General features: G+C 41.3%; 1 protein-coding gene across 7 annotated transcripts in view; it reads left to right on the top strand.

Annotated features, from left to right (window-relative positions):
• The window catches only part of LOC140201476 (syntaxin-binding protein 5), a 228,458-nt gene that overhangs the window by 98,893 nt on the left and 106,306 nt on the right, over positions 1-23,259 (top strand). For all 7 annotated transcript variants that reach the window (XM_072265644.1, XM_072265649.1, XM_072265645.1 and 4 more), the window contains 3 exons: positions 390-430; positions 10,576-10,796; positions 12,517-12,695. In XM_072265644.1, coding sequence (XP_072121745.1) covers positions 390-430; positions 10,576-10,796; positions 12,517-12,695 — 441 coding nt within the window. The remainder of the gene's footprint in view (positions 1-389; positions 431-10,575; positions 10,797-12,516; positions 12,696-23,259) is intronic.

The raw sequence follows: 23,259 nt of genomic DNA, 5'->3' as shown, positions 1-23,259 counted from the left end.
CCGATTTCTGCTCCTTTGTCTTATGGACAGAGAAGGGCAATGGGTTTTCAACTATCCACTACTCTCCATAGATGCTGTCTGACCTGAGTTTCTCCAGTTCTCTGTGTGTTAGAACAGATAACACGGCCACTTTGATGTTAAACTCTCTACTTCCTGAAGACTCGTTTTTAATGAGGTTATTTTGTTTTGGATTCAAAATTATATTTTTTCACATTTGTGCAGAAACCTAGAGAGGTAGGTGTCTACAATTTAAAAAACTGACAGGATTTTACGGTGAATTTTAATATGCAAGGGAAGTATGCCTTTCTGCCTTCTGTTTGGTCAAAAATCTTGAAATTGCAAATAATACTAAATCTTACGTCTTTTCCCACTGCCCCTTCGTCATTTAGGCATGCAGATGGATCACTGAAGTTCTGGGATGCTTCAGCCAGTAAGTTGAGGAACTTTCATTCTCATGCATATAATGCTGCTCGGCAAGAGTCACTACTGCAATTTTTGTCCAATTATGAACATCATGGTTTGAGGATGATGTTGCTTTACAAAGTTAATGGCATTGCATTGCTTCATTTGGGCAAGTTAGGGTTACCTTCTGAATCAAATTCATTGTGCCAATTACCGATAGGTTAGGAATTTTCCAGCAAGCAGTTGAATTATGCAAGAGGCTCTTGGGTTGCAGTCAAATTTATTTTAATAGTTTTCATGATAATTGAGATTTCTAGTGTTCTCAAGGCTTAAAATAAGCTAAGTTATTAATGAGGCAAAGTAGTGCAGCAGGTTCAATCCTGACCTCTGGTGCTGTCTATGTGAATTTGAGCATTCTGCCTGTGACTCGCTGGGTTTCTCCTCAGTGTTTCAGTTTTGTATCACATCCCAAAGAAAATCAGGTTAACTGGTGACTATAAATTAGAACTGGTGTCGATGAGATAGGAGAATCAAAATGGAGTTGATGGGAATGTAAGAGAATGGGTTATAGGGAAGTAATCATAAACGTAGAGATTCTGCATTGGCTGGAAATCCAGAGCAACACCCACAAATTGCAGGAAGACTCCTGGAGGAATAGGTGACAATGGGGCATTGATGAATGTAGAGCTGGTCTGAGAAGTGGCAGATGGAGTACAGCCCAGAAAAACGTGCAGTGATTCACTTTGGAGGATCGGATTTAAAGGCAGAATACAGGATTAATTGTAGGATTCTTAACAGTGTGGAGGAACAGAGGAATCTTTGGGTCCACATCCACACTGATCCCTTTAAAGTTGCCATGCAAGTCGCTAGGGATGTTAAGAAGACATGGTGTGTTGCCCTTAGTCAAGGAATTAAGTTCAAGAGAAAAATTCTGATAGCAGAGGACCCTTTTCTTCTCATCTGTCCATCACCTCTTTATGGTGCACGCTCCACTTCCCTTTCTTTCCCTGGTCCACTGTCCTCTCCTGTCAGATTCCTTCTTGTTCAGCCTTTTACTTCTTCCACCTATCACCTCCCAGCTTTTCACTTCTTCTACCCCTCCCACCCTACTCACCCTCCCCTCACCTGGTTTCACATATCACCTACCAGCTTGTACTCCTTCCCTTCCTGCGCCACCCTATTATGGCCTCTTCTCCCTTTCCAGTCCTGACGAAGGTTCTCAGCCCAAAACATCGACTGTTTATTCATTTCCATATATGCTGCCTGGCCTTCTGGAGCTCCTCCAGTATTTTGTGTGCGTTGTTAGAGAACATAGAACACAGCTTACTATATTCCTCCAGGAATTCCTCCAACATATGGTGCCATGGCAGCGTAGCAGTTAGTGCAACACTAATGCAGCTCAGGGCATCAGACTTCAGAGTTCAATCCCAGCATTCTCTGTAAAGAATGCACACAAAATGCTGAAGGAACACGACAGGCCATGCAGCATCCATAGAAAAGAGTAAACAGTTGGCGTTTTGGGCTGAGACCTTTCCTTCCATTCCATTGAGGCCTGTGTGTTCTCTGTAAGGTGTTTATACGTCCTCCCCATGAAATGTGTGGGTTTCATTTGGGTGCTCCCGTTTCCTCCCATAGTCTAAAGTTGTACTGGTAGTATGTTAATTGGTCATTGTAAATAGTCCCATGATTCATTTAGGGTTGCTGATGGTGCAGCTCAAAGGACCGGAAGAGCTGTATCCTCTAAATTAAAAGCTAAACAGAGAAGAGTACAGTATAGAAACAGGCCTTTCAGCCCACACTATTGTGCTGAACCAAATAAATTAGTAATCAAATGGCCAACTAAACTAATCCCTTATGCTTATACAATGTCCATTTCCCTCCATTTTCCCCTCACATTCATGTGCCTATCTAAGCATCTCTGAAAAGTCCCTAATGTATCTGCCTCTACCCACGTTCCAGGCACCCACCACCCTGTATATTTAAAAAAAACTTGTCCCTTACCTGTCCTTTAAAGTTGCCCTCCTCAGCTTAAATGCATGCCCTCTGGTATTAGACATTTCAATCCTGGGAAACATATGGTTTGTCTACTCTATCTATGCCTCATAATCTTATCAACCTCTGTCAGGGCTGAAATGGCTAACACGAGAGGACACAGTTTTAAGGTGCTTGGAAGCAGGTAGAGAGGAGATGTCGGTAGTAAGTTTTTTTTATGCAGAGGGTGCTAAGTGCATGGAATGGGCTGCCGGCGATGGTGATTGAGGCAGATACAATAGGGTCTTTTAAGAGACTCCTGTATAGGTACATGCAGCTTAGAAAAATATAGGGCTATGGGTAACCTGAGGTAATTTCTAAAGTAACTACATGTTCAGCACAGCATTGTGGGCCAAAGAGCCTGTATTGTGCTGTAGGTTTTCTGTGTTTCTAGATCTCCACTCTGCCTCCGCTGCTCCTGAGAAAACAACCCAAATTTGTCCAACCTCCTGTTATAGCACATGCCCTCTAATCCATGCAGCATCCTGGTTAGCCTATTCTGCACCCTCTCCAAAGTCTTGACACCTTTTCTGTAATGGGCAAACAGAACTGTATGCAGTACTCCAGATGTGGCCTAACTAGAGTTGGATAAAGCTGTAACATAGCTTCCTGACTTTTGAACTCAATTCCTTGACTAATAAATACAAGCTTGCAATATGCCTAATTAACACCCTACCAATCTGTGTTGCCACTTCCAGGGAACTATGAACTTGGACACCAAGATCCCTGTGCTCATCAACACTGTTAAGGGTCTTGCCCTTAATAGTGTACTACCTCTTTACATTTGACCTATCAAGGTTCAACGCTTCACCTTTGGCCGAGTTAAACGGCATCTGTCATTTCCTTGCCCATATCTGCAACTGATCTATATCCTGCTATATACTTTGTCAGTCTTCTACACTGCCACAACACCATCATCTGCAAACTTATTAACCCACCCATTTACATTTGCATCCAGGTCATTTATATACATCACAAACAGATCTCTGCTGAACACCAGTAATCACAGACCTCCAATTAGAATAGAGCCCCTCGACCGGCATCCTGTCTTCTATGGGGAAACCAGTTCTAAATCCGAGCATGCAATTCACCATTTATCCCATGTATCCTAATCTTCTGGATGAGCCTCCCATGAGGAACCTTGTCAGATGCCCTACTGAAATCCATGTAGACAGTATCCACAGCTCTACCTGTATCAATTACCCTCGTCACCTCGTCAAAAAAACTCAAATTAGTAAGATACGACTTGACCCGCACAAAGCCATGTTGGCTGTCCTTATTAGGCCAAGGGTTTCCAAATGCTCATAAATCTTATCCCTAAAAATTCTGTCCAGTAACTTCCCTGAGAATCACTGGTCTATAGTTTCCAGGATTATCCTTGGTTCCCGTCTTGAATAATAAAACAACATTAACTAATCACCTGTCCTCTGGGATCTTGCCTTTGGGTAGAGAGGACTTAAGGATATTAGTCAAGGCCCCAGCAATCTCTTCTCTTGCCATTTTCCACTATGTACTGTTTTGATAATTCTGATCCAATCTGAACTTGAATTTTTCTACCAAACAAAAAATCTTTAATCCAATTAAAAACTCTCCCACCAACCCCCATCTTGTGCAGTTTAATTAATAATCCTTCCTTCCACATCATATCATAGGCTTTTTCAATGTCAAAGAACACTGCCACTACTGACTCTCTATTTGCCTGGGCCTTCCTTATTTCAGTCTCTAACATAATCACTGAGTCCATGGAATTCCTTCCCTTTCTAAAACCACTCTGATAACTTGCCAGCATTCCCCTTTTCTCAAGTTCATATGATAACCTTTCTGTTATCATTCTTTCCATTATCTTACATATACTTGATGTTAATGCAATTGGTCTGTAGCTAGTGGGTTTTGACAGATCCTTGCCAGGCTTCCTTATTGGAATTACTACTGCTTCTTTCCATGCACTTGGTAATCTTCCCTCCTCCCACACTCTGTTATAAAAATGCAGCAACTTCAAGAGCGCTCCTTCTCCAAGATTTTTTAGCATCACAGAGCATATCAGATCTTTCCCTGGGGAGGTTGGTCTCGATCTCTTTATTGCTCTCACCATTTCTGCTAATGTAAATGGATCATCAATTATATCATCTGTTCCTTCCCTCCTGCTTAACACACCTGGGTGTTGGCTCATTATTCTTTCCCTTCTTCTTCTCCCTTCTTCAGACAAATTTTCTGAACTGTGTATCAGTACAAATGACTTGGCCATGACCTCAGCCTTATCCCTACTGGAGACTGCAGTTTCCTCCTCAGATATCATTACTGGATATTCCCATTCCCTTCTATCTCCTCCCATCCTCTTAATCATTCCCCATATCTCTCCCACAAGTGTTGTTCTTCCTACCTTGTCGCAAAAACTCCTCCAACTTGCCCTTTTAGCTTGACGTATAGTTCTTCTCACCACTGCCTGTGCTTTCTTATATTGAACCAAATGCTGCATATTATGGGTTCTTTTAACTAGCCTGAATGCTCTATTTCTGTTTTTTACAGCCTGACAACATTCCTCTGTCCACCATGGTACCAGTTTTCTATTTATCCTATTTTTACTCCTAGGTATAGATCCTTCTGCTGCCATGATAATTGCTGAAGTCACCTGACTATTTAATTCATCTACATTTCCAGAAATATCAATCTTTGTCAACCCTTCTTCACTCAACTTCTGGAACTTACCCCAATCAGCTTTTTCAAACACCCACTTTGGGGTTCCGCCATCTGGTCTTACTTCAACTCTTTCACCCACTGAACACAAAACTGGGTAGTGATCACTGCCTACTGTTGAAGCAGTCCAAACTCCCCAGTTACTAATGCCAGCCAAGGTATTAGACACTAACGTAATATCTAACACTGACTCAGTTCCTGTTGTTATATCTATCCTTGTGCCGCTACCATCATTCATACACACCAAAGCCCTTTCTTCCATCAAATCTTCAATTACCTTTCCATTTGGATCTGTAATCTGATCCCCCCATATTGTGCTATGAGCATTGAAATCTGCACACCACACTACTTTATGTCTGTTTTGTCCTTGTATCTTTAATAGGGTGTCCAAATCCAACCTTTTACATGGATTGTAGTAGTTAATTATAACCACTCCCTCCCCTCTCTCCCACACTTCCACCATTATGTATTCCTGATCATCTCCTTTTTCCAGTACCCTATATGGTATACCTTGCTTGATTAACATAGCACAACCCCCTCCTCCCCCTAGATTTCTGTCTTTCCTTATCATTGTATACCCATATACAATCTAAAGTCTAAAGTTGGTTTTAACCAAGTTTCCTGAATACACACTACATCCGGTTTTACAACCATTTCTTTAATAAAGTGCTTGAATTCCTGGCTATTGGCCAGTAAGCTCCTTGCATTCCATTGTAAAAGAATCACCATAATTGATATTAACCAACACATGACACTTCCTGGCTTGACTGATTACTGAGGTTCTCCCTCACTTCCTCCCATGTCAGTCCTATTAACCCTAAATGGTTTACTGCTGCTTTTACCACCAGCTGAATTTTGTCACTTTTTGACTTTACCTCAGCCGTACTATTAATCACTCCTGCAATGAATGTTACTAGAGCCTTTTTGTCTACATAAATCCTGTCATTTGTTCTTTGTTGCATCTCTCGTATCCCTATTGCTCCCTGTTCATTAGGAGCATTATTCTGTTCTCTTGACATTCTTACAGCTTCTGCATAAGTGATCTTTCTTTTCACTGTTATTTCTTGAATCTTAGTCTCCCGTCTGACAACCTCACACCCACTATATGCAACATTATGAGCTCCTCCACAATTGCAGCATTTTGGTTGAAGTCCTGTTCCGCACTTTCCATATTCATGATCACGCTCACATCTAGCACATCTCCTCTGCCTTTTACAGTTTTTAGCCACGTGTCCAAACCTTTGACAGTTATAGCACCTCAGTGGCTTTGGCACATACACCCTTACTGGGTAACTCATGAAACCCAGGAACACCTTCCTTGGCACTCTTTCTTCTTCAAATTCAATCAATACTGATTCACTTTCCTTTTTCACTCCTTCCTTTGTTGTTTTCAGTCTTTGAACATTCGTTACTTTCCCTCCTTTGATATTCCTCTTTATCTCCTCCATATTTATACTCATTGGTATCCCCGTGATCACTCCTTTACAACCACTGTTTTGTGCTCCCACCCTCCCAGTGTATTCCACCTTGCATTTTCCTATCTCTTTTAGCTTGAGTGCTTTCTCAAGTTGTTCCTTATTCGCACATCTTACCAATATGTTGCCATCATTAAGGACTTTTGCAAATACTATTTCCCCTACCTTATTTGTCAGAGTTGTTGTTAGCACAAATGGGTTAATTTTCTTCATATGTTCCTGAGCCTTCTCATTAAACCTAATTATGACAACACCTCCTCTCTGAGCTTGTTCATCTTCCTCACTTTCAGAGCTTTCTCCACTATCATTTCTTATTCTTTTATTCCCTTTGTCTCGGTTTTTATTCATCCGACCCCTCACTACCTCCTCATTCCCTTTATTTCTCCCTTCACAATAATCCACCTCTCCCCAGCTGCCTACCTCTGGTCCCAAGTCTCTATCCCTCTCTTTCTCCACTTTCTTTCCCTCAACCCCGCCTCTTATCTTGTCCGCCATTACCGGACCCACACAACCCCCTCCCAGCAATTTCCGTTCCTTCCCCACTCTCTTTCCCTCAACAGGTTCCAAACCACATTCACGCATCAAGCAAAACACAGCCAGCTTCCAGTCGAGCCAACTCAGCCGGCCTCCTCCTCCCCCTTCTCACTCCAAGCCCTCTCTCTACTTCAGTTTAATACTCTCCCACAAGGTCTATACTTATCTATAACTATCTTAAAACTTAATGAGTTGTGGTCACTGTTCCCTAATTTGTCACCCACTGAAAGGTCGGACTCCTGGCCAGGCTCATTACCCAACAGCAGATTCAGTACAGCACATCCTCTTGCTGGACTATCTACATACTGATTTAAGAAATCCTCCAGGATGCACTTAACATATTCTGTCCCATCAAAATTTAAGATGGTCCCAGTTTACAGTGCCTATTAAAAGTATTCACTCCTCTTCCTCCCTCACCCAGAAGTTTTCATGTTTTTTTTACAACATTGGCTCACAGTGGATTTAATTTGACTTCTTTTGACACTGATCAACAGAAAAAGACACTTTTATGTCAAAGTAAAAACCACTCTCTACAAATTGATCTAAATTAAACACAAAGTAACTGATTGCATTAATAGTCACCCCCCCCCCACACACACACCTTTAATATGACACACAAGATCATCACTGGTGCAGCCAATTGATTTTAGAAAGTCACATAATTACTTAAATAGCGATCACCTGTCAAGGTGTTTCAATTGATTGTAGTAAAAATAGACCAGTATCTGGAAGGTCCAACTGCTGGTGAGTCAATATCCTGGCAAAAACTGCACCATGAAGACAAAAGAACACACCAAGCAACTTCACAAAAAGGCTATTGAAAAGCACAAGTCAGGAAATGTCCAAGTCACTGAATATCCCTAGGATAATGGTTAAGTCAATCATGAAGAAATGGAAAGAATATGGCACAGCTATAAATTTGCCTAGAGCAGGCTGTCCCCAAAAACCATGAAAGAAGAGGAAAAGTGAGGGAGGCCACAGAGAGACCTATGACAATTCTGGAGGAATTATAAACTTCAGCGTCTGAGATAGGAGAGACTGTGCATACAACAACTGTTGCCCGGTGCTTCACCAGTCGCAGCTTTATGGGAAAGCGGCAAAGAGAAAGCCACTGTTGGGGGTGGGGGTGGGGGTGAACCCTCATGAAATCTCAGCTAGAGTTTGCCAGAAGGCATGTGGGAGACTCTGAGTCAGCTGGAAGAAGGTTCTATGGTCTGATGAAGCTAAAATTGAGCTTTTTGGCCATCAGACTAAATGCTATGTTTGTCGTAAGCCAAACTTCGCACATCATCAAAAGCACACCATCCCAATTGTGAAGCATGGTGGTGGCTGCATCATGCTGTGGGAATGCTTCTCTGCAGCAGGCTCTGGAAGGCTTGTGAATGTAGATGATAAAATGAATGTAGCAAAATACAGGGAAATCCTAGAGGAAAACCTGATACAGTCTGCAAGAGAACTGAGACTTGGGATTAAGATTTGTTTTCCAGCAAGACAATGATCCCAAGCATAAAGCCAAAGCTGCACCGGAATGGTTTTAAAAACAACCAAGTTAATGTCCTGGAGTGGCCAAGTCAAAGTCCGGATCTCAATCCAATAGAGAATTTGTGGCTGGATTTGAAAAGGGCTGTTCACTCACAATCCCCATGCAATCTGACAGAGCTTGAGGAGTTTTGTAAAGAAGAATGCGGAAAAATTGCAGTGTCCAGATGTGTAAAGCTGTTGCGAAAGGTGCATATACTAAATACCGACTTGAAGAGGGTGAGAAAGTTATACAATGAATTATTTTGTGTTTAATAATTGTAACAAATTTAGATCAATTTGTAGAAATATATTTTCACTTTGCCACAAGAGCCTTTCTGTTGACTAAGGTTAAAAAAGCCAAATTAAATACACTATGATTCAATGTTGTAAAACAATAAAACATGAACAATTCCAAGAGGGTTGAATAGATTTTTTTGGAAGACTCCCATTACAACAACCCTATTGTTTTTAAAACTTTCCTTAATCTGCCTGCATATCTGTTCCTCAATGTCCTAGTGGCTATTGCGTGTTTTGTATTACAATCCCATCAGAGTGATTGTACCCTTCCTATTTTTGAGTTCTATCCTTGTGTCCCCTCTGAGTACAGCTGTAGTAGCAGCTATGGGGAAGTAAATGGAGAGGGGAAGGGTCAATGGTATGCTGAAAGAGCCAGCACAACTTCATAGGCCAACTGGCCATATATCTTGTAAGAGATAACAAATTCAATAATTAACAGTGGTGTGATTATACTTCATCATTGAATTGTTTATTGTGTTTCTCAATATCGTCATCAAAACTTTAACTTGGAGGTATTGGTCCACCTCTAAATTGGGCTTTGACAGGATGATTGGACCTCGATAACTGCCCAGTACTTTAAATTACATACTTATAATGTGTCAAGTGCATACAGGCAACAGATTGTCTCCATGTTGTGAAATTCTGTTTTGGTCAGCACAGACATGGCGGGCTGAAGGGCTACTTCCTGTGCTGTATCATTCTTCACTTATGCATCCTATCCAATTTAAAACTCAAGGAAAAGAACAATTTAAATCTACTTCTTTCATTACTTCTCTTTCAACGTAATCATATGTTGGGCACTGTTTTCATCATGTAAACCAAAAAGGAACATGAGAAGCACACATAAAATGCTGGGGAAACTGAGTAAGCCGGGCAGCAAAATGTACTTTTTTCCATAGAGGCTGCCTGGCATGCTGAGTATTTGTGTGTGTTGCTTGGATTTCCAGCATCTGCAGATTTTCTCTTGTTTTAAAGAAGCATGAGACTATTAGTTAAGGTTCCCTTGGACTTACAGGCTTTGGTTTAAATATTCTTAGTTTATAAGCTTCAAATTTGTTAACTTTCAACCAAGTTTAGACAAGTAAGTGTAGTTTTGAGCTCTTTGGTAAACGACGTAGGATGTTGGATGATCACTATACAACAGGGTAGTGGCTATCGGATGTTTGTTTCTGAAAGAACAAATTCTTTTTTTATATAACTAGTTTATGGAAAGGCATTTAATTTGATTACTGAAGAATTCCCTTTTTTTCTGGCAGTGTGCATGAATTGGTTCAATTTATGTAAGTTATTGGTTAATTTGTCACTTTATCATCTTTTGCTTCAGTTAGTTCCTGCTATGGAGGAAACTTATCTCACAGGATATTGCAAATTTTTTTGGATTAGAAGACATTCAAACATGGTCATATCCAAGAGTGAGGCATGGCAAATATATTTGACCTCCTTTGGGCTGCTGTTTGGTTCTTTGGTATAATGTAACTAGAAAGCAGTGATATTACCTACTTATATTACAGTCTGTCAAAGATAAAATGGTCAATATTTAATCAGTTTATTTTTAATTTGGGACAAACTTATCTAGCTTTGATTCAATCTCCATATTCTCCACATTTTTCTTATTTGCTAGTAACGTTACAAGTTTTGTACAAGATGAAGACATCCAAAGTATTTGAAAAATCTCGAAATAAGGAGGACAAACCATACACAGATATAGTGGATGAAGATCCGTATGCCATTCAGATAATCTCATGGTGTCCTGAAAGCAGAATGTTGTGTGTGGCGGGCGTATCAGCTCATGTAATTGTTTACAAATTCAGCAAACAAGAAGTGACAACAGATATTATCCAGGTGTGATATTAGTTATTATATTTGCACATATGCAATGATATTAGTTAATATTTATAATGAGCATGTGAATATAATTAGCCATACTCTTGATAGTGAAGTTTTGAAATGTATCATTAAATTATATAGTACAGCCTTTTTGATCAGCTTTTTGAAAGAACTCTACAATTAGTCCCACTTTCTCCCCATCTATATTATTTCCCTGGCAAATACTTAACCAACTATTCTTTGAGAATTCATATTGTACATACAGTGCTCCCCTTGCCCAGTGAGATAGTACATTCTAGATCATCTCTGCCTAATGAAAGATCTCCTCATATCTTCCCTGTTTTGTTGCCTGTTTCATGCCAATGTGTCCTCCCGTTACTGACCTTCCTGTCAGGAAAACGTCTGCTTATTTACTCCATCAAAACTCTATAATGTTGGAAATTTCATAGAACATAGAATAGTACAGCACATTACAGGCCCTTCGGCCCACAATATTGTGCCGACCCTCGAACCCTGCCTCCCATATAACCCCCCACATTAAATTCCTCCATATACCTGTCTAGTAGTCTCTTAAATTTCACTAGTGTATCTGCCTCCACCACTGACTCAGGCAGTGCATTCCACGCATCAACCACTCTCTGAGTAAAAAACCTTCCTCTAATATCCCCCTGAACTTCCCACCCCTTACTTTAAAGCCATGTCCTCTTGTATTGAGCAGTGGTGCCCTGGGGAAGAAGCGCTGGCTGTCCACTCTATCTATTCCTCTTATTATCTTGTACACCTCTATCATGTCTCCTCTCATCCTCCTCCTCTCCAAAGAGTAAAGCCCTAGCTCCCTTAATCTCTGATCGTAATGCATACTCTCTAAACCAGGTAGCATCCTGGTAAATCTCCTCTGTACCCTTTCCAATGCTTCCACATCCTTCCTATAGTGAGGCGACCAGAACTGGACACAGTACTCCAAGTGTGGCCTAACCAGAGTTTTATAGAGCTGCATCATTACATCGCCACTCTTAAACTCTATCCCTCGACTTATGGAAACTAGCACCCCATAAGCTTTCTTAACTACCCTATCTACCTGTGAGGCATCTTTCAGGGATCTGTGGACATGTACCCCCAGATCCCTCTGCTCCTCCACACTACCAAGTATCCTGCCATTTACTTTGTACTCTGCCTTGGAGTTTGTCCTTCCAAAGCGTAGCACCTCACACTTCTCCGGGTTGAACTCCATCTGCCACTTCTCAGCCCACTTCTGCATCTTATCAATGTCTCCCTGCAATCTTCGACAATCCTCTACACTATCTACAACACCACCAACCTTTGTGTTGTCTGCAAACTTGCCAAAGGACATTGAAAATTATACTGAAGTAATAACAGGCTGTCAAAAAGAGTAGAGAACATTGAAATATAGTTTACCTCAGAGATTTTATGGGACTGAAAACTGTGCTAATTTTCTATCAGGCATTGATCAGCTCTTACAAATTTAAGATTTTAGACATTCAAGTTTGTTGAATCTAGGCTCTGAAATTGTGACCACCAGGGTTGATGCTGTGGCATTGTCCTTCATGAACCCATTTAAAAGCTCCTATTTCACCCTCTTTATTTTAGTCTGATAATGTGAACAAGCATTCACTTAATGAAGTTTGCTTAAACCAAAGTCAGATGCCAAATCTTAAATGAATAGATGACTGCTGAAACAAGGCCCCTACCTTTTTTCCTGTGTTTTCTACTATAGATGCTTGAAATTCGATTACATTATGAAATTAATGATCTTGAGTCACCGGAGACTGATCAAACACCATCAGTGGGAATTTCATGCCCGGGGTCAAATTCCCAGACTACAAACTCTCAGTCTCACCCTTCCACAAGTAGTACCTCATCAGATGGCCTCCGCGATAATGTGCCCTGTCTGAAGTGAGTATTGTTCAAACATTAGTCAACTTTATTCTTCAGTATCATTTTTTTAAAAAGTACTGAATATATATGGACCTACAAGACTTCCTTAATATCAGTTAATAGTCTGTGAAGTACTTTTGTAATGTGAGAAAAGGAATAGCTAATTTGTAAGCCACTTTTAGAATCAGTTATGCTTTCCTTCTCAACAAATGCTGCGTTATGTGTTAAAAGTACTTTTGAGGAATATCAGGGAAAAACATTGAGATTCTCTTAGTAATTTCTACAGATCTTTCTCATCTCTTGAAAGGCCAGGTGGGTCCTCAGTCCAGCATCTTATTTCAAGGGAAACACCCCCAGCAGTGCAGCATGCAGTGGAATGTTTTGCACGGGGCTGTATAATTGATCTTGAACCTTCATTCCCTTTTCTCACTTGCCAAAATATTACCACAGCTGATAGGAAGAGGGTGCCTATTGAATAAATGTTATTTCTTCTGATAATGGATTAAAGGAATAGAAATAGTATTCATTATAAATTGGTCCCTATGGTGGCACAGTGGCTAGGGTTGCTTCCTCAGCTCCAGCAGTCCAGGTTCAATCATGTCCATGGGTGTTGTCCATGTGGAGTAGGTCATTTATCCTCTGGTTTCTGTTGGATATTTTGGTTTCCTTCCACATATTAAAGATGTTCTGGTTATTTAATTGAGTACTGTAAAAAATTCCCTGACTGCAGTTTACATGCTACCTCAGATGGACATGAAGCCTGCACTCAACAAACTATACTCTGTGGTCAACAACTCCAGAGGCCCTTTAGACTTCAACCAGGTCAACTTCAAGAGTGTGTTACCAAAATACTGCCAGCACATCTCCTGTTTCCACCAGGGCCCCAAACAGCATCAAACTGTACAACTATCAAAGATGCCTCCCAAGCCAGCCCCTGTCCACACTTTGGTAAATCAGACCACCAAGCTGTGCTGCTTCTCCTTGCAGACAAACAGAAACTGAAAAGGAAGGATCCGATACAGGAAGTCATATATTGCTGGTCTGAGGAAACAGATGAGCTTCTGTGTAACTGCTTTTAAGTCTGTAGACTGCTCTATATTCAATGAATTAACTGCCAGCCTGGATGAGTATGTCACAACCATCATGGACTTAATCGCTAAACGTGTTGAGGACTATATACCAAAGAGAATAATTCAGATGTCCCCAAACCAGGAATCATGGATGAACTGGAAGATCTACCCCCTACTAAAGTCTAGGTCTGCAGCATTCAAATTGGATGACTCTGACCTTTATAAGAAGTTTAGATAAGACCTCCATAAAGCTGGTAGAGATGCTAAGAGACAGTACCAATCTGAAATCAAGTCCCAGACTAATTGTGGCAAGACTTGCATGCTATAAAAGGCTACAAAATGAAGTCAGGCAGCATCACTGACGACAGCACATCCCTTCCCAGTGAGTTAAATGCATTTTATGTATTTTTTTTTGAACAGAAGGGAAAGGATATGTCACCACCCACTCCAACCAGCCTACAGTGCACCTGGGCCATGGTCACCATTGCAGACATAAGATGTCTTCTGGAGAGTGAAGCTGCAGAAAGCTTCAGGGCCAGATAGCATCCTTGGCCATATCCACAGATCTTTTGCTGATCACCTGCAGGGAGTATTTGCAGATATTTTTAACCTCTCCCTGTTTCAGGCTGTGGTTCCCACCTGCTTATAAAATGCCATTATCATTCCATTACCTACAAAAAACAAAGTTATGTGCCTAATCAACCACCGCACAGTGACTTTGAAATCTATAATCATAAAATGCTTTGGGGTGCTGGTCATGGCACACTTTAACTCCAGCCCCACTATAAGTCACCTACCACTGGAAAAATGTCTATGACAGCCACCATCTCCCTGGATATTTGCTCACCGCTGGAGCATCTGGACAGTAAAGACAACTACATTAGACTGATGCTTATTAACGTCAGCTCCACCTTCAATACTATAATTCCGAGCAAACTCATGAACAAACTCCAGACCCTGGGAGTCAACACCTCCCTCTGCAGCTGGATCCTTGACTTACTGACCAACAGATGACTATCAGTAAGGATGGGCAGCAACACCTTCGTTGTAATTATTCTCAACAGTGGTGCTCCAAGATTGCATCCTGAACTACCTACACTTCTTGAACACTGATGACTTTTTGGCTGGGTTATGCTCTAACTCCATCTACAGCTTTACAGGTGATACCACAGTAGTGGGTCGTATCTCAAATATTGATCAGAATACAGGAAGAAGATAATAACATGGTGTCATGATAACCTTTTCCTCCGTGTCAGCAAAACAAAAAAAGCTGATCTTGACTTCAGGAGGGAGGGTAGTACACATGCATACATCAGTGGCATTCTTCAAGTTCTTGAAGTAAACATCATCAAAAATCTGTCCTTGTTTAACCACCTGCCCAAGAAAACTCACCAGCACCTCTACTTCCTCAGGAGGCTAAAGAAATTTGGATGTCCCCTCAATTGACCCTTACCAATTTTTATTGCTGCCCCATGAAATGCATCCTATCTGGATGCATATTGACTTGGAATGGCAACTATTCTGCATGTGACCACAAGAAACTGCAGTGAGTTGTAGACACAGCTCAGTACTTCATGGAAACCAGCCTCCTATCTGTTGTCACATGAACCAAGTCACTGGAGAGAAATACTGATAGGCATGAGGCTATCTCTTTATTTGACAAAATGAGACTGAGCAGGCATCATATTGAGACCCCTTTCGAAGAAAGAAGGCCTGCTTGACCCAAGATTATATGACATTTTATATACTAAAGATAAAAGGACAATTCCATATTTACATTGCATCCACAAATCTTCACACTTCCCTCTTTGCACCCACACTACAGACACCCAAATAATGAATTTAAATCAGCATTGCCTTGTCTTCCCATTAACTGTGGTTCATGGTTCTTAGAAACCCATTGTTCAGAGCTGCATTTTAAATTTAATCTACAGTCTATATTCACATTTGAAATTTGGTGGCTGAAGTCAGTTGCTGAAGCTATTTGCTCCGTGTGTCAACCCCAAAAATTCCCTTACACTCTCTGTGGTCTTTGTCCCTACTTATCACTGCCTCAGTAAAACAACCAGTTTATTCAAAGACCCCCACCCACCCCAGACGTTCTGTCATCTCCCCTCTTCATTCAGACGGAAGGTAGATAAACCTGGCACGCACATACCATCAGACTCAAGAACAGCTTCTACCCTGCAGTTATAAAACTGTTAAATAGTTCCCTGATACAATAAATTAGACTCTTTACCCCACAATCTACCTCACAATCTACCTCACTATGATCTTGTACCTTATTGTTTATCTGCACTGCCCTTTCTCTGTAGCTGTTACACTTTATTCTGCCTTTCTTTGGTTTTCGCAGTGTGTAATGGTCTAATCTGTATAAACAGTATGCAAGGCAAACCTTTCACTATATCCTGATATATGTGACAATAATAATGAGCCAATTCCTTGGTGTAGTAGAGTGATAGTAAGAAAAGAGGCATAAGACTACAAGAGTGTCCCTGACAAGGTACTGAAATCTTGCGTAGACCAACTGGCACAAGAGTTCAAGGACATCTTCAGTCTCTTCCTCCTCCAGTTGGAAGTTCCAACCTGCTTCAAAAAATCATCAATCATATTAGTGTCCAAGAAGAGCAAGGTGAGCGGTCTCAATGAATATCACCAGTAGCACTCGATCTACTGTGATAAATTGCTTTGAGAGTTTAGTCATTGCTAGAATACCTCCTGCATGAGCTAGTACTTGAACCAGCTGCAATTTTCCCAGTACCACAAGAAGTCTATATTGGATGCAATTTCCCTGGCTCTCCATGGGCTTTGGACTATCTGGACAGCAGCAATACCTATGTTGGGTCACTGTTTACCAATTACAGCTCAGTATTCAACATTATCAGTACTCATCGTAGCTTGTCACATCAGAGAGCCAGCCACTCTAGTGTTGTTTGGTTGATGTTGAGTAGGTCAGTGTCAGCTAAATCAGGTGAGAGTGGGCAGTTGCACAGAACGTGTTCAATGTTCTGCACCTTTTCGCCACACTCACAGGATTCACTGGTCTTTAAACCCCACTTCACCATATTGTCTCCCATCCTACAAACTCCGGCTCTCGCTCTGTTAAGAGTGCACCACTTCCGTCTGTCAAGCAGTGCCCCATCTGGTAACATTTCTATGGGGTCTTGCACTGTATTGCTGGGGTTCTAGCTTCTGTTTGTTGCCAAAGGTCAATCCTGCATGTTTAAGGGGATGTTCCGTGCAGTAGTTCCTCCACTGTAGCAAAGCTTTTCCTCAATTTTAGGCCGTTGGAAACTGGCACATGATGATGTAGTGGGTGCCGTGGATCCGAGTTCTGTTTACCTTTTTCAATTTTTGTTGTAGTGTGTCTTCAGATCTCTGGGGGAGCAATGCCTGCAAGTCTGTAAGTTATGTTAGTGAGTGTGGGACTCAGTGTGCCCATGATTATTCAGCAGGCTTCGTTAAGCAACGGGTCGATTTTCTTTGCGTGGGCTGATCTGCCCCACACAGGTGCACAGTATTCTGCAGGTGCATAGCAGAGTGCTAGGGCAGTTGATCTAAGTGTGTGAGCATTAGCTCCCCATTTCGTGCCTGCTAATTTTTTCAAGAGAGAATTGCAAGAGCCAATTTTCCCTCAGGAGTTTTTGGATTTGGGTGCCAAATGTCACGCCCAGGTAAATTGGAGTCGGATGGTGTTCGAGCTCCTTCCCACACCAGAAGATCTTGAGTTTCCAAGCTGCTTCCCAATTCCTCAGGTGGAATGCACACACTTGAGTTTTTGATGGATTTGGGTTCAGAGATCATTTTTCATAATACTGCTTCATTGCTTCAAGGACTGCTGTAAGTCGTACTTCAACTTCTTGGAAGGAGTTAGCTTGTGTTGCTAGGCATAGGTCGTCTGCATAGATAAACCTGCATGTGTTAGGGAAGGTTGGTTGGTCGTTTGTGTAGACATTAAATAGTAGAGGTGCCAGGACTGATCCCTGTGGTAGTCTGTTCTTTTGTGGATGCCTTCTACTCTTAATTCCATTCATTTCTACAATTTTCTAGGAGGCTTCTTATTATTTTGACTGTGGTTTCGTTCTTTAACATTTTAGATAATTTCAGTAGAAGGCCTCTGTGATTTACAGTGTCATATGCTGCTGTTAAGTCAATGAATACTGCCCCTGTAATTTGTCGAATTTCAAAGCCATCCTCAATATACTGGGTTAAGTTCAGGACTTGACCGCAGCAAGAGCGGCCTGACCTGAACCCAGCTTGGTCTGGTGTTGGAAGTTCTTCGACTAAGGGGGATATCCTTTTCAGTATGAGTCTCTCATAGAGTTTATAGAGGGTGCAGAGCAAGGAAATCAGTCTGTAGTTTTTAGGAATGTTGGGGTCTTTATTGGGTTTTAGGAGAGCAACAACTTTGGCTCTTCTCCACTTTTTAGGTATCTTTAATGATCTTAGGCAACAGTTAAAAAGGAACAGAAGCCAGTGGAGTGCTTTAGGTCCAAGATGTTTAAGGAATTCATTAAGAATCCCATCTATGCCAGCGGCTTTGTTGGATTTTAGCTGTGATACTTCATCCTTTAATCCTTCTAGGGTGAGAGGTGGGAAGTTGTTATTCCTGTTTGTGAGAGCTGACTCCATCTCCTGATTTTGCTTTTTCTTTTGCCTCCGTTCCTTGTTATTTGGTTGACCATTAAGTATCAGTTGGTGGGTAACCTGACTGGGTGTTACGGCAGCAATTCTCTGTGGTGGTCTATTGTCTGAGTTGAGTTTCCAAACTGTTGCCCATGCCTCCTTACTGTTCTTGGTCACGTCTGTGTTTTCTATCAGTTCCTGCCAACACTGTTGTCTCTTGGCTCAGTAGGGACAGAACTGACTCCCCCATTTCAATTGTGTCTTGACCAAACGGGTCTTGGTCGTATAAGTTGACATACTCATCATAACTTTGCTTGATATCACGGGTCAATCCCTGAATATATTTGGTTCTGCAGCCTCTACGTATATTCTGTGCTACTTTCCAGATTAGTCGGACAAATTCATCATAATGATCAGGTTCTGGTGGTATCAGTACTAGTCAACAAGCTTAAAAACCTGGGCCTCTGTACCTCCCTATTTAACTAATCAGGAGAAAACAGTCAGTATGGATTGGTGGCAACATTTTTTCCTCACTAGCAATCAACACAGGTGTGCCTCAAGAATGTATGCTTAGCCACTACTCTACTCCCTTGATAGTCATTACTATGTGGTTAGGCACAGCTCAAGTGAACTCGCCAAAGACAGCAATGTTGTGGGCCGGATCTCAGATGGCGACAGGGAGGCATACTGGAATTAAATAGATCGGCTAGTCAAGTGGTGTTGCAATGACAACCTTGCATTAAATGTCAACAAAACCAAAGATTTGATTATAAACCAGGAAGGGAAAGTCAGAAGAAAACACATCAATTCTTAATGATGACTTAGCCAGAGAGCAATTTCAAGTTCCTGGGCATCATCATCTCAGAGGATTGATCTTGGGCCCAGCATTTTGATGCACTCACAGCCAATTCACGCTAGTGCAATATTTCAATAGGACTTTGAGGAGGTTTGGCATGTCACTTAAGATTCTAGCCAATTTCTACAAATGTACCATGGAGGGCATTCTGACTGGTTACATCACTGTATGTACAGAGGCTCCAATGCACAAGTTCGTAAATGGCTTCAGAGGGTTGTACATTCAGCCAGCTCCATCACAGGCACAAGCCTCTCCACCATCAAGGACATGTTCAAAAGGCGAAGCTTCAAGAAGGCAGCATCGATCATGAAGGTCATTCACCATCTGTGACATACCCTCTTCTCATAAGTACAGGAACTGAAAACACACACTCAGTGGTTTGGGAACACAAAACTGCAAATTTCACAACTTATGTCAGTGATATTAAATCTGATTCTGGAGTTGGAGGGAGAAGAGTCTTAGAATCATAGAACACAACAGCACAGAAGTAAGTCCTTCAGCCCATTCAGGCTGTGCCAAACTATTATCTTCCTTCTCTCATTGACTTGCACCTGACCCGTAGCCTCCATACCCCTAATATCCATGTACCTATCCAAATTTCTCTTAAATGTTGAAATCAAACACACATCCACCACTTGTGCTGGCAGCTCGTTCCATACTCTCACCAGCCTCTGAGTGAAGAAGATCCCCCTCATATTCAACTTAAACAATTCATCTTTCACCCTTAACCCATGATCTCCAGATCTCGGTCTCACCCAACCTCAGTGGAAAAAACCTGCTAGCATTTACCCTATCTAAATCCCTCATAGTTATGTGTATCAAATCTCCCCTTGTTTTCCTATGCTCTAAGGAATAAAATCCTAACCTATTCAACCTTTACCTATAACATTGTTCCTGAAGTCCTAGCACCATCCTTGTAAATTTTCATTGCACTGTTTCAATCGTATTTATATCTTTCCTGTAAGTAGGTGACCAGAATTGCACATAATTCTCAAAGATTCATTTATTCTCAAAGCATACAACTCTGAAATCTTCTTCTGGGTAGCCATGAAACAAAGAAAGAAAAGAAAGGCAACATGATCATCAACCCCCAAATCCCCCCTCCTTGCACAAAAGTGAACAAAAATGGAGCAGGCACGTCAACTCCCAAATCCCCCTCAAAAAAAAACAAGAATCATCGGGGAGTTGTGGGGGGTGGGTGGACACAGAATATTTTTTTAAAACTATAAGACTGAAGGGGCGGGGGGAGTTTATAGTCAATGTCCATATCCAAAACACAGAAAACCTAGGTAACACACTTCAGGTACAATGGCAGGTTTTTCCCCTCTTTGGTAACGTGGCAGAGCAATTCTCAGCGATCAAGAGACAAGCAACCGGCACTCACTTTCCACACCCACCTTGATGCTTCAATCTCCCTCATCGCTTTAATCGGTGAAATGAAGCCAAACATCAGCTTGCGCCCTGTCCTCTCAGAGACTGCATTGCACTGAAGCACCCAAAGGATCTCCACACTTCTACATTTGCCTCGATATTTCAATCTCCCTCATCATTTTAATCAGCAAACAATGGAAGCTTTAATTGCTGAAATGCAGTCGAGCATTGGCTTGCGCCCTGTCCCGCAACCTGCTTGCGCTCACCACCTCTGACTCTTGGAATCCTCTTAGACACTGCAGAGTGCTGGAATACCCAAACAATCTCCAAACAGCAAATCACAGGCTCCAACAGTTTCAGAATCACATCCAAGATGAAAGACATAAGAGAAGTTAAATATGTGGTTTCATGATCTATCGTGAGGATGTTGACCGAAGAAACATTGCACGCAGGGGCCATATTGACTGGAATGCAAATTAGGCATCACCAACATCTTATACATTTTCAAGATAACATCCCAATTCCTGCACTTAATATTTTGATTTATGAAGGCCAACATGCCAAAATCACAAAAGCACAGACTTGATAAGAGTGCAAGGAAGAATAGCTTACCAGGAAGTAATTAGGAGCATGTTTGCTCCCTAAGTTGGCATAGACTCAGTGAGTTTAGAAATATAAATTAAATGTCTCTGTGTTAGGTTAAATGTAAAATATCTCATATTTGTCTTGTTTGGGGGGTTAGTTAGAAAATCATGTAATAGATATTTGTCATATCATTGACTACTACAACCTTCCACCTGTATGTGGATAATTGAGCATTTTCGGCTCATTTTTGTGGTTCAGAATTCTATCTTGACCAGTGGAGACTACAGCCAACTGCAATCAGAAGGTTGTAGCACTGGTAAATCTGGCCTTTCGGTTCCATCAGATTTCTGTCATTTTGACTGCCTTACTGCTGTTTACTGAGAGTTAGAGATGAAAAGAAAATAGTGTTTGTTATAAGGAAGCAGATAAGATTTTTCTAGTCTTGGCAGTAAATCAAGGATGTTGCCTTCCTGGTGCCAGAATCAAGGTAACACTGAGACAGTAAAGTATTTGGAGAGGAATGATCAGCCATAGGCCCTTGCCTTATCAGTACAAATATCATAGGTATAATGACAATAGAAGACTTGCAGGTTGATTTTAACTAGATGGAAAAGAGATTAAGTAGACGGTAATCTCCAGATTGCTTATGGTGCCATATGCCATAACATACAGAATGTAGGTGGATAACATTTGGCTGGAGTGATGGCACAGGAGAGAGGGTGTCATACTCTTGGAGTGTCAGTACAGTTTCTGGTGAGTGTATAGGCCAAAGTGAGTGGTATCTCAACGGGGCTTGGGTCTCATGTTCTCATGGGTAGGTTTAATGGTGCTTTTGTGCAGGTTTTAGCTGATTTTGGCAGTTGGGCAGAAAGCTAAGCGTACATTCATAAGGGAGGAAAACAGAATTGCAGTACTTTTAAACTAATGATAGATTTTGGAAAACAGCGCAAAGGTTAGAAATAGGCAGTAAAGGAATCTGGCTGTATTTAATTATACATACCAAATTGCAAGAACTATAGTGAGGAAGGCAGTTGTGTAAGGGCAAGGAGACACTTGGAAAAATGATATTTTATCTTCTACTTAAATGTTGTTAAACCAGTACCAGAAAAAATGTCTTAACAATTCGTATCAGAGGACAAGAATAAGGTCTGACAGCATTGGTTAAAGAAGCAATCTCCTGTGTGAAGGAAATCATCAAAGGAGTCCAGGTTGAAGTAAACAATAAAAGCAGAGCAGTGCAATTGAAAGTATGCTATGGATGACCAAACTGTCTTAAAAAGAAAGATCAACAGTATTTGAGGGCAAATCTTTGGCACATGTGAAAGCATTGGGACAGTAATAGTTGGAAGTTCAGTTCCTCACTTAGAATACAGTCAACATAAAAGGCATAGAGGGAGCAGAATTCCTCAGTTTGTATGCAGATTCCACAGGTTGTAGGTCCATTAAAAGGGATGCAATCTGGATGTAGTTTCAGAAAATTAAGCTGGATCAATGGAAGAAACAATGGTGGGGTAGTAGATAGTGATCATAGGTCATTTAGACTTCACAGAGTTATGGAAGAGACAATGGTAAAGAATTGTAGATTCTAACTTAGTGGAAGACCAGTTTTACTAAGTGAAAAAGTAGTCTTGAAATAGATATTTGATAAATCTATCTGAGCAGTGGGAGCTTTTAAGGAGAATCAAGAGGTTCAGCATTAAAGGTTTCCCCCAAAATTGTGTGGGACTGCTCCCTGGATGATATAAACTCAGTGGCCACTTTATTAGCACCTTCTGTTCGTGGTCTTCCGTAGCCCATCCACTTCAAGGTTTGACATGTGCATTCAGAGATGCTCTTCTGCACCCGCTGTTGTAACTCATAGTTACAACTACTTGAACCAGTTTGGCTATTCTTCTCAGACTTCTCTCATTAACAAGGCATTTTCTACTGCTCGCTGAATATTTTTTGCTTTTGGCACCATTCTCTCTATCTCCAGAGACTGTTGTGCATGAAAACCCGAGGGATAGAAAGAAAGCTTTTGTACGGCTACCCAGAGCTTAATACTGCTGAGAGCCTGAAATAGTGTAGGAGTGAA

This window comes from Mobula birostris, chromosome 8 (genome assembly GCF_030028105.1).
Source record: "Mobula birostris isolate sMobBir1 chromosome 8, sMobBir1.hap1, whole genome shotgun sequence".
NCBI lineage: Eukaryota > Metazoa > Chordata > Chondrichthyes > Myliobatiformes > Myliobatidae > Mobula > Mobula birostris.
Note: the sequence above shows the minus strand (reverse complement) of the source record. Positions and strands in the feature narration are given on the sequence as shown.